Genomic DNA, 11,974 nt, shown 5'->3' with positions numbered 1-11,974 from the left:
TCCCTGTCGTGATTGCTGAAGATCTCACAGCCATGAGGACCAGCCGCTGGCCTCACCGACCAGAGGCTGATGCTGATATGGAGAAAGTGAGATGAAGATGAGAGCTGGAAAGGAGTGCTGTGCAGGTGAACTCCTAATTTTATTTTCTTCCAAATAATAATCTTGTCTGGACAAATTTCTCCTTTAAAACAAAGGCAGCAGGAAAACAAATAATACTAATCTGAACTGAAATACACATTATTCAAATTAAGGAAAGCTTTTTAAGGAAGCAAAGTACGTTGGCAGAACTATTTATTCATTCAGTGCTTCTGTGATTTGCTTATTGCCTGCCTTAAGTTTCATCCTGAACCATGAAACACAGAGGGGATCCACAGAAATACTGCTAGTCTCCAACACACTCTCATTGTAGACCAGTGCCTTTAAAGTACACATCTCGGAAAAGCTCCTTTCCTCTATCTGAAAGTGTTTTACAGCAAGAACATTGCTGGGGAAAAAAAAAAAGAAAAGAAACAGTCTGCTTCATCCAACACAGTCTTACCAATTCATCTGGTATGACGCTACCACATTAACTGTTCAACTCTCAAGAGAAATCAAAGAAGCCAGATTTGCTACAGTAAGCAGCCTAACTAAAATAGGTTTTCTCCTCTCTCACAGTCTGCTTTCAATGTAAGTACTATACATTTTTATATACACACCCTTCCCCTTTGCCACCTCTCCATCATTACTTTTGCTTTCCCAGTTCTTTTCACATCGTAAACTGCATGTTAAATTATAGGATGTTTCAAGTCCAATATAGAAATTAAAATCCACTAATGCCTAAATTTCAATTTGTTCAAAAAGATCTTGGCATATTTCTTGAAAATTGTCAAATTGAAACAAGCCCAAATATGTGGAAAAATACATTCACACACGTTCATTCTTTAAAAGAAGCATCGTCCAAGCATTTTTCATGGTAAGAGGTCCTGGTGTTCTTAGTTATGAAATGAAATAATTCATATTTACACAGTAGGTAGATCCACAATTTGTTCTTTTAACAGTAATCTCTGTATTACCTTTCTTTTTGATTTCTAAAATGCAGTAAGTTTTCAAGTTTCTAGAAATAAACACACTGCACAATTTCGGTGCCTTTCAACAAGAATTGGAGAAAGATTGTATCACTGCAGCTTGTGATCCACTGCTTTGAAAGACCTGAAGCAAGCATCAGGATTTGTACTAAACTCCCCACACTGGTGAAGCTAATTCCAGAGACAAGGCCCTTTTCTTGAAAATACCCTGCAACCAAAATACCAGACATTTCAGTCTTAGCATTGTTGGCTCCAACAGTTCAAATGACCTCAAATAAATATATGATATAGGAAGGGAGAGGTAGTTCTTTACATAACTAATATTTTAATAGACCAAAGGCTACCAGGACTTTGTCTAAGCACAGATAAATCTTGTTAGCACAACTGTAACTACTGTCCCCAAAAAGGGGTGCCACCTCATTGTCATTTTCAGTAGATGTTTTCAAAGTTTTTGATGAAATCTTTTGGAAACTAGTTTTTTTTACACCTATCCATTCTATTATGTATTTAAGAAATATGTATACTACTTCTTAATAAATATCTTAATAATGTTTTTCAGGAAAACCGGTGAATCTGACTCTTCTGCCCCAAACACGTCATGTGCAAAACTAGTCAAAAACCATGCCCGTGTGGACATTCACTGACAGCTGAAGTAATATTCAAGGAACTCAGTATTTATTGGTTTGATGAAGAAAGGTGTCTCAGCAGAGACAGCAGAGAACACACAGCAAAGCAAATGGTTACAAAGCCACCCTGACACAGACACCTTTGAGGAGCAAAGTGCTAGCTATGAAAAGGCTTCTAATGGTGCTTTGCTTGATGCCAGCTGTGCTCTAAGAAATGTAAATCCCTATGCATTTTTTCAATTAAAAATGTTAGCATTAAAAACAAACAAAAAACCCACATAAATATTCTCTCATCATCAATATCTGTTCTTAGCAGAAAGAATCCTCCAGCCTGAAATATACTGACAGAAGTGGGAACAGGATTTCTGCATCCAAGAACTAGACATGGCAAGTAGGTGAAACACTCTGAAATATGGTCCAAGTCACAGCCCTTCTGGCAGCAGTGGCAACATTGCTGATGGAGCTCACTAGTCCAAATACAGTCAAAATCCAAGCTCTTTTGCAGTATCTTAAAAGGGGAAGAATTCCTAAAAAGTCGTGAGAGTAATTCTAAATGCTGTAACTCTGAGATCATTGAACAACCAGATATGACAATCTCTTCAGTAGATTAATATGGTTCGTCAAGCCAAGCAAACTACAAAATAAGAGAGCCATGACAGTGCAATTAAGACTTGCTCATCATTAACATTCATTTCAAAAACATTCCGAAACTCAGCCGAAATTACTATCTCCTTTAGTGGCACTTTCAGAAGAGAAAAAAACGGCCCAGCAGCGACCCAGAAAACTGAGCAACAACTGACATCTGATGCATCTTTAGAGAAGGACAGTGACATTATTTCATCATAGTCCTATTTACTCTAAGGCAACTAAAGAACAAAGATTAGCCTAAAAGGCCTCATGTCCAGAAGAAGTGAATACTGCTGGCAGATCTAAAGGGTTTGCTATCAGCATGGAGCCCTGTGCTGCTTTTGTCAGCAAGCGCTACGCCAAACTGGAATACACTGCATAGGCAGTACACGTTAAACTTTAGAGAACAAAATATCACTCCATAATGCATTTATTGAAACAAAATTAAAACATAATACAAGTACTATTATTATGACTATATAATTAGATTGCTTAACAGTATTGTACTGTGAATTTCTTCAGGATTGAATGGCTCAGTTATACTACTTTACTCAGGAATAACGTCTATTAATGTCTACATAACAACTCCAATAACTAAGTCATAATATTTTAATTTAAAAACCACTTTTTAATCCACAAAATATTATTAGAATTAAATTAATATTTAATAGTCATTTACACAGAGCATAAGAAAAGATATCCATCTCCTATTTCAAGACAAAATATGTACAGAAATCCCTCACAAAAAGAGATTAAGAGATATAACTATAATCCAACATAAATAGACATAATCGATTTCCCAAGCTGCCTCTGCATTGTAAATTATTTACAACATATAAATAGGTGCAACACTACTCCAAGTCCATTGAAAAAAACCAAAATGGCATCACACAAGAAAAATGGCACAGCATAGCTTTCTATTACCCACGCTACGACTGAATGAATGAAATGCAAGAAGAGATGTGCCAAGTTACTTGATACTTGCTAGTCAGCTTAATCAGATACTCTCAGTTTCCTGCAGGATGGATAACAAACTCTGTTCTGCTGCTTACTGCACACCACGTCTACTAAAATATTTTCTGAGGCAGAGCGATCCTAAAAATCTCTATGTATCTAATAACACAAGGGGTCTGGAACCACATAATCTGACATAATGTAAGGGAATGAGATTTAAATAAAAATTAAAAAGTAAATTACAAGATATGGATAACTGAGATAAAGTAAATTATAAGGTTATGATGACAGATACCTGAGTTCCTGACTATCCTTCACTGTAACCCTACCGTGCCAAAACCTGACTTCATGCTCCTGACTGCCCTCTGCCCTTATTTTTACAAAACAACTCAGAAGTTCAGAAGACTTATCAAAATTAATTTTTAAAAAAGTTTTAAAACTCTCGTCTCAACCACAGAATGTTATTATATATTCAACATATTGAATAAAAAAAAGTAAATTCTGTACTTAATTATGACATGAGCATAATTAAATTTAAAGGTTAAAAAAGCACGAGCAAGACTATTGCCATGAAGGACTAGGATTTAATGGAAATTCTGGAATAGTTGAATGCTACTGAAAATGTTTATCTTTTTGCTATTCAGCAAGATATATGTTACTATTTAATTCCACAAGCTGACTGAAAAGCTTTTCTAGTATCTTATTAACATCAATAACATGATACTAATTTTCAGCCTATCTATATTCATACATTAGCACTGTTATGCATTTTATTAATAATCATCAGTTGCTTCACCCAGCTAAAGTTTTCACCCATTAGAAACACATATTTTTAGCGGAAACTGGAAAGTTTTTTCTCTTTAGTTTTTCTTTAATGAGGTTATTCAGAAGAAAATAACAGGAAAGGAACGGAATGTGAGAAGCAAGATGCACCTGCTTCCCAGGTTTACCCTTTACTGAAGTTCTTTATCCCCTGCCCAAGTTACACTGAAAATGAAGAAAAACTAGCTATTTTTATATCAGAGTCAACCTTCCTCCAAAAAGTTGAAAAGATAAAATATAGAAAAAGATGTTAGATTTCTCTCCTACAGAAAAAAGTAAAACCAAAAAAGTATTGTCTTTCTTGAGTATTTTCCTTGAAATCACTAGGAGTTAAGACTTTGCTAAACTGCAGCTATCAGCCATGACATGAACTCCCCACTTACACCGCCTTCACTAGTAAACCATTTTTAAAAGAAGAAAAATAAAACACAGACATTAGTATTCAGGTCTACTAATAAAAGCTATGGAAAAAGATTGAAATTTTTCAATCTTAATATAACCTGTCAGACCCTTCCCAAACCCACCAAATTCTTAGAAAAAGAGACAGTGATTTTACTCTCTTTAACTTTGCAGAATTACACGAACATTAAAATTTAGCATTTACAGTGCCTAATACTTCAGAAAAACTTAGCAACTATCTAGTAATCTACAACATTTACATCCTATTTCTTTAATCACTCTCCTCTCCAAAAGATCACAGTTTTGTGTCTGGGTGCCTCAGATTCCTCTCTTCTCCCATTCTCCTGGCCGCCTCAGATTCCTCTCTTCTCCCATTCTCCTGGCCTCATGCTACCCACAGCCCCTCTTTGCTCTGCCCAGCATCCAAGCGAAGAGGAAATCCAAGGGCTGGGTGTATTTTCTTCCTAGGCAAGCTGCAGCCAAACCTCTTGCAACAGAGAATACCAAACCTGAAGATGTGGGAATACAGTTGCTTCCCTCGCCATCACAGGAACACATTGTACAGAAACCACAGTCCCATGACTCGGAACACATCTCAAAGAAGCAGCTCTGAGATGATTCTCTCTCTCTCTCTCTCCACTGAGCATGGGGAACTTGAAACTACATTCCTAACTGCTTCTTGTTTTTTCCTTGTCCCTGTGCAAACTTGAATGCATCCAATCTCATTGTGCTTTACTCTCTTTCACCTTTCTTTAGATTTTTCATGCAGTCTCTGCCTTTCATTTCCACCTTGTGTCAGAATAGGATGCTGCCTAATGTCACCTCTACACTGTGTACTCAACATTCTGTTCCTCTTCAAAGGCAAGATGCCAATTCCATTGGAAAAATAAAAAAGCATGAAAAACATAGTGTTTAAGGAAATGGTTGATCTTCTCTGTTTTTAATCCTGCCAGCAGTAATGAGAGAGGACAGGGAAGATTAGTATAACACTTCTTGTCATACCATGAAAGTTCTTTGTTTCCATCGTTTTATAAATATTTATGTATAACCTACAGTTTTCATTATCAAAACAATGATTAGAGAAAAACATATTTGCAACTAACTTCCTACCTAGATTCCAGAAGAAAAACACACCTGAGTCAAAATGTTTCATGAAGAAAAAACTGTTACAGAAGAAAATGTCTGAAAACAGACATACTTGTCTTTCTGTGGCATACTTTGGATACACTGCTCAGTGTTTTACTTCATTAGTAGCATTTAGTCTGAACTCTTGTCTTTTAAAGACTTGGGATGAAAATAGCTTACTTACTTTGTGTCTCTGACAAGAGGTGCGCTTCCCAGTTTAAAACAGATTTTTTCCCCTCCACAAGATGTTTGCCTCAAAGAAAAGCTTTCTGCCAGATCAAACCCTGTGAAATACGATAAAATGATTTTGTTCATTTAATGGAATATTAAAAGCAGAGGTAAATAGTGATTTGGTGACCTTATAGAGTACAGACAGACAAGCTATTTTGAAAACCAGTACTTGAAGTTATAGAAACTTCCAACGTTCATTTTATCAACGGAGAAGCTATCAATAGAAAACTCACTCCGTAGATGACTTTACAACCTGGGAAATGCATTTGTTGTTTCCTTTTATCATCTGATCTGATAAGAATGAAGGATGTTTGGGAAAAACAATGAAAATTAATGTGGCTGCAGAACTTGAACCAACACTTTCCAAGAACAACAGATTCTGATTTTGACCCCACCTTCCTAAAAACAACAGCTTTTGGAGCATTGGGGTGGCATTCTGTACTGTCCTTTCAGATTTAAAGCCAGCTTCAGTCAGCTATGATTACATCCACTAAAAGCCAATTAATTTAGGTATCCATATCAATGCAGTCATTTACCTGAAACACTGTCTCTGTTGAGTTGTTTGAGATGATGGACAACTGTTTTCATTAAAGGACACAGGGAACCTTCAAGAGAACATAATTTAGAATCTATCATAAAATTCTATCAAACAAAAATGAATCAAAAAGAACAATCATGACAGGAATGTTTCTTTAAGATATGAAAATCAGCAATAAACCAAATTACAAAATCTAAATAAGAGCAATGATATTTCAGATTTCATATTACTCTTCTAATTACATAAAGAGATACAAATTTTATCGCATTTTCATTCAGTTGTTTATTACTAAAGCTCATATGAACAATATAACAAGAAGAAAAGCACTAAATTCTTACCAAGCTCTTTCCATCTACAATACTCTATAAAGCAGTAACATCTGATCTAAGTGGTGTTTGTATTTCTGGCTACATTAATAGAAAAACCTTTTCCCTCCATTAATAAATATGAAACAATAAAGCATACATGCTTGATTACCATGACAGTAATCTATTCTTTCTTCAATGAACAGTAATTTAAGAATGTGGATTAACAAGGATAATCATATCATACAACAAACAATGAAAGCAATACTTATATTTTTAAAAAATGGTTGAAATTTTAGTAGCTTTATAGGAGATTAAGTTTGAACCAAAGTATTTAGGTAAAAAAAAAAAAAAGCAGAACATTCTAAAATCTGGAACATGGTAAATTCTAAGGTTAAATCCAACAACACTTAGATCAAACACTATATAATTAATGTGCAGTATCGTAGTCGCAAAAAGGTTTTTTTGATTTTTATATACATACACACATGCAGGAAGTGAATACAGAGAAATGTCACTTTTATGCATGGGTCAGAAATAGGGCTCTTTCTTTAAGAAACTTTGCAAATAACCCTAGTAAACCCTAATAAAACTATCAAATGGAAGATGACAAGCAGGATTTGGCCCAGGTGCTTATCAGGCACAGAGATCCATGTCGAGCTGATGCAACTGGAAAGATGGCCAAGTTATACCTAAAACTGCTGAAGACTGATGGTCAAGGGGATTTCTGAAATGTCAGTTCAATGGAAAAAGTGAGGAGGACTGTCCTACCATTAACCTTCAAAATCATCTATATTTTAAGATTTCCAAGAGCATCCAGACTGAAAGTCGGCATTCAAAATAGCTATAGTTGTAATCTTGAAGCAAGTGAAATTTGTCATTCATTCTCTAATAATGTAGACAGCATATTATCCTTCAAAAGTCTAAAATTCTGTTAAATATTACAGTATTTGACCTGAATTAAGAATGGCTAATTGAAAACAACCACTAAAGTGAAATGAAATTATACCATACAGATAAAAAAAAACACCTCTTGACAACTTGATTGATGAAAGCTATGTCAATGTTTAAAGAACAGACCGAGTGGAAGACATTTTTTTCATAAAATTCCTGAAGTTCCATGTCCTTTACATCTAAATTGCAATCTAGAAGTAACATCACTCAAAATAATTTGTTCTAAGGCTCTAAAAGACTGTATTATCTTTCCTTCACATAAATAGGCGTATATACATGCATTTACCTATACAATACATAGATAAAATTTCACAACAAATGAGATGAAACAAATGCATTTAAAATACTATAAATTCCCTTTCCCCAGAAAAGACACATAACTATAAAGAATATTCATGCTGAAATCTCTGAAACTGAAATGAAATATTTCATGATTCTTAGTTTGCAAAGAGTTTTATGTAGCATGAAAGCATTCACTGGAATTACATACTAGCATTGCAATTTCAATATACCATTTGATATACACTCACACTATGGGACAGAAACAGGCTCACCTTAGAAACCCCTTTGGTCTAAAAACCTCAGCCTCCAACCACATACATAGATTATTAAACTATAGGCCTTTATCTGTAGCCACCCTAAAACAATGAATGTGGTTATGGTAGATTTACACAAGCATAGCTATGAAAAATACGTTGGTGTAAAAGAAGCCTGCTATGGATGAAGCCACAATATCATGTCACACACACACTGAGAAATGTTTGTCTTAAATCTACGTGTTTTCCAGCCCAAATATTTTTATTATATATAAGACTATGGGGCAAATTCCCTTTTTTGGTTAAATTACTTTACCATATTTATATTAAGATCAGCCAGATAATACTTATTGCTGATTTTATCTTAACTCCTGCAGTAAGCTTGGGACATGACTTTGCTCTTTTTTTTTTTTTTTTTTTTTTTTTTTTTTTTTTTTTTTTTTTTATCGTTAACTTATGAGGTCTGGGTGGCAAAAGACTAGACAGTTTTAGCTTATTCCCCACAGCCACTTTCTTCTAAGTTCCAATAAACTCACAAGACATAATTTCTGTGTTATTGGGATGATAGCAACAATTCTTCACATGCCACAGACTGGTCTGTGGACCTATTTTTATCAGTGGCATAACAGTCACAGCACAGACGGGCCATTTAAGTGTTACTTACATGGTTGTATTCCATATACCCAGAAGAAGTGAAAGAGTTACTGAGAATCTTCTATCTCATGCTGCTGATACACTCCTTTAGCCCAATGTTATTCTTTTTACCAGAGAGCTAAGGCAAAACTCAAAAATATTAAAACCCAAACCTCTCCATAACAAGACTGACAATTTTCATTACTATAAATTGGTGAAAATTCTTCCTACAGTTACAGTCCATACAGTCAAAAAGTTAGCTCTTCCAAGACTTTTAGTACTGCTGACAGATCTTGAAATATTCTTTGGCCTGAGACAAAACAGACAGTTTACCCATTCATCCTGTGGGTAGCTGAATTAGAACATCTACATGAAGACATTCAGGAAAGAAAAAAAAAACAAAAAAACCAAGACAAACTCTTACTGCTAATCCAGGCATTGAAACCACACACCTACCTGCCCTGTTAGAATACATTACTATAAAACTAACGAAGCAGTAAAAAGAATGAGTTTACATTACAGAACTGGGTCTATCTGGATTGAAGTAAACAACTCATATTAAAATAGTTATGTCAATGTTAACATACCTATAAATTAATGAGATCACCTATCCATAGGACAAATTATAGAGCTTAATCTTTAAAAATCAATGAGCTCTATGTAGGAGCTTATTATTATAAAATCAACCTAATAATTTTAAAAATACATATTTATGCAGATCCAGCAGCTGTATCACAAATCACCAATCTTCTGTCTCTCCAATAAGGTGCTGGTAAGAATTTTTGTTTTCTAATAGCCATTATGAAAAAAAAAGAATGAAGGCGTTGCATCTAGATGTATCTGCTGCAACATGCAATGGCGTGTTCTGAATTCCTGGAATGATCAGTGCACCTGTTGAAGCTCACTGCAGCTTCCATCTAGGACCCATGCTCAGTTTTCCTTTCCATGCAAACAAGGACAGAGGAGGCTCTGGTGCATGCTTCAGTGTCACTCTTACAAACATCTCTTGTGTGCACTTCCTGAGTGGGAACTGTAGCTTCCAATAAGCACTCTTGGCTTCTCCAGATCAAGTGTAGCCTGTAATGGCTCGATTCACTTCACAAAAACCTATCTGCTACTTTATAATTAAACTTCAGGTTCAGATGAAGTCTTCAACTACCATCTAATACCACTGACATGCACATTGCAAGGGCAAAGAAGTTGCCATCAGTCAGCATGATTAGCCAGATGAACGTGGCCAAAGAGCAAAGCCCATCTAACTTATAACCACATCCTCTGGCAGACTCAAGCTGCAGGCAAAACCCCCTACTAGCTAGAATTTGTCTCACAGTCTTACCGGATCAGGCTTCATAAATATATAGACACAGGGAACCTCTTCAGAGTTTGTGACATACCTGCAAGCATCAGCAATGACATCCAACAAGTCCTCCTCAAAGGTATTTGTATGGAAGATAAGCAGACTCCAGCCAGTCTTTCAAATAGGATCAAGAATTCTGATTTCCTATATACCTGTAGCCTCATGTATAGAAGTACCAGAAAATAAGATGTTATTTTTTTTCCTTTTTATTCTATAAACCAGATCATATTACATTACAACATATGTGCTAATGAAGACAAGGGTGGGAAGAATGAAGGAGACTGAATCTACAGCTTTATTGATAAAGGAAAGAATTCAACTCCAAGTCTCATGACTATTTAGACCATTATGGAAATAATGTAACAGCTTTAGCAGGAGGATTAAGAAATCCATATCAACAGAGCTCAAGTATTAGGAAGGTCATGCTAGACCCTGAGGAACTGGATCCTTCCATGAGGAAGAATGAGACTTCCTATTATTTCAAACAGCTGGCATGGCTTCACCGTGGGCAAGTCTTGACTGACCAACCTAGAAGCCTTCTATGATGGAGTGACATCAATGGACAAGGAAAGAGCTATGGATGTCATCTATTTAGACTTCTGTAAGGCCTTCGACCCACTCTCCCACAACATTCTTCTCTCTAAATTGGAAAGAGATGGATTTGATGGATGGACTGTTCGATGGATGAGAAATTGCTTGGATGGTTGCATCTAGAGGGCAGAGGTCAACAATGTCCAGATGGAGATCAGTGATAAGTGGTGTCCTTAAGGGGTCCATCCTGGGACCAGTACTTTTGAGATCTTCATCAATGACACAGACAGTAGGATCCAGTGCACCCTCTACAAGTTTGCAGATGACCAAGCTGAGTGGTGTGGTTGACATACCTGAGGGACAGCATGCCATCCAGAGGGACCTGGACAAGACTGAGAAGTGGGCCACATGAATCTCAACAAGGCCAAGTGCAAGGCTAAGGCTAAGGGTCAGGGCAACCCCAGTATCAATACAGGCTGGGGGAGGAAGGATTGCAAGCCGGCCTGCAGAGAAGGACTTGAGGGTACTGGTGGATGAAAAGCTGGATATGAGCCAACAATGTCCATTCCAGCCCAGAAAGCCAACCATGTCCTGGGCTGCATCAAAAGAAGCATGGCCAGCAGGTCAAGGGAGATGATTCTGCCTCTCTCTCTGCTCTGATGAGACCTCACCTGAAGTACTGTGTCCAGCTCTGGAGTCCTCAGCACAGGAAAGACACGGACCTGCTGGAGAAAGTCCAGAGGCAGGCCACACAAATTATAAGAGGGATGGAACACCTCTCCTATGAAGAAAGGATCAGAGAGTTGGGGTTGTTCAGCCTGAGAAGGCTATGAAGAGACCTTACTGCAGCCTTTCAATACTTAATACCTGTACAAAAGACAGGGACAAACTTTTTAGCAAGGCCTGTTGCAACAGGACAAGCGTTTATTGCTTTAAACTAAAGGAGAGAAGATTTAGACTAGATATAAGGAAGAAACTTCTTACAATGAGGGTAGTGAAACGCTGGATGCCTCATCTTTGGAAACTTTCAAGGTCAGGTTGGATGGGGCTCTGAGCAACTTGATCTGGTTGAAGACGCCCCTGCTCACTGCAGGGGGTTGATCTAGATAATCTTTGGAGACCCCTTCCAGCCCAAACTATTCTATGATTCTGTGATATTCCAGGTGAATATCTTGGTTGCGGGAGTTGATGCTTTTTTCTTTCTCTACCTTTCCAAAAAAAAAAAAAAAAAAAAAAAAGGGGGGGGGGGGTTGGGGTTGTTTTTTTACACTT

General features: G+C 36.7%; 1 protein-coding gene across 1 annotated transcript in view; it reads right to left on the bottom strand.

Moving 5' to 3' along the window:
• The window catches only part of LOC104489778 (collagen alpha-1(XIX) chain-like), a gene marked incomplete at its 3' end in the record, with an annotated part of 34,595 nt that overhangs the window by 18,961 nt on the left and 3,660 nt on the right, over window positions 1-11,974 (bottom strand). Inside the window, exons 2-3 of the mRNA XM_010131979.1 lie at window positions 6,385-6,453; window positions 5,802-5,901 (exon numbers count right to left, since the gene is read on the bottom strand). Of these exons, the coding sequence (XP_010130281.1) occupies window positions 5,802-5,901; window positions 6,385-6,453 (169 nt within the window). The remainder of the gene's footprint in view (window positions 1-5,801; window positions 5,902-6,384; window positions 6,454-11,974) is intronic.

The sequence above is a fragment of the Buceros rhinoceros genome, unplaced genomic scaffold (assembly GCF_000710305.1).
Source record: "Buceros rhinoceros silvestris isolate BGI_N320 unplaced genomic scaffold, ASM71030v1 scaffold11602, whole genome shotgun sequence".
In the NCBI taxonomy this organism is placed as follows: domain Eukaryota; kingdom Metazoa; phylum Chordata; class Aves; order Bucerotiformes; family Bucerotidae; genus Buceros; species Buceros rhinoceros.
The sequence above is the reverse complement of the archived record's forward strand: the minus strand, read 5'-3'. Positions and strand labels throughout refer to the sequence as shown.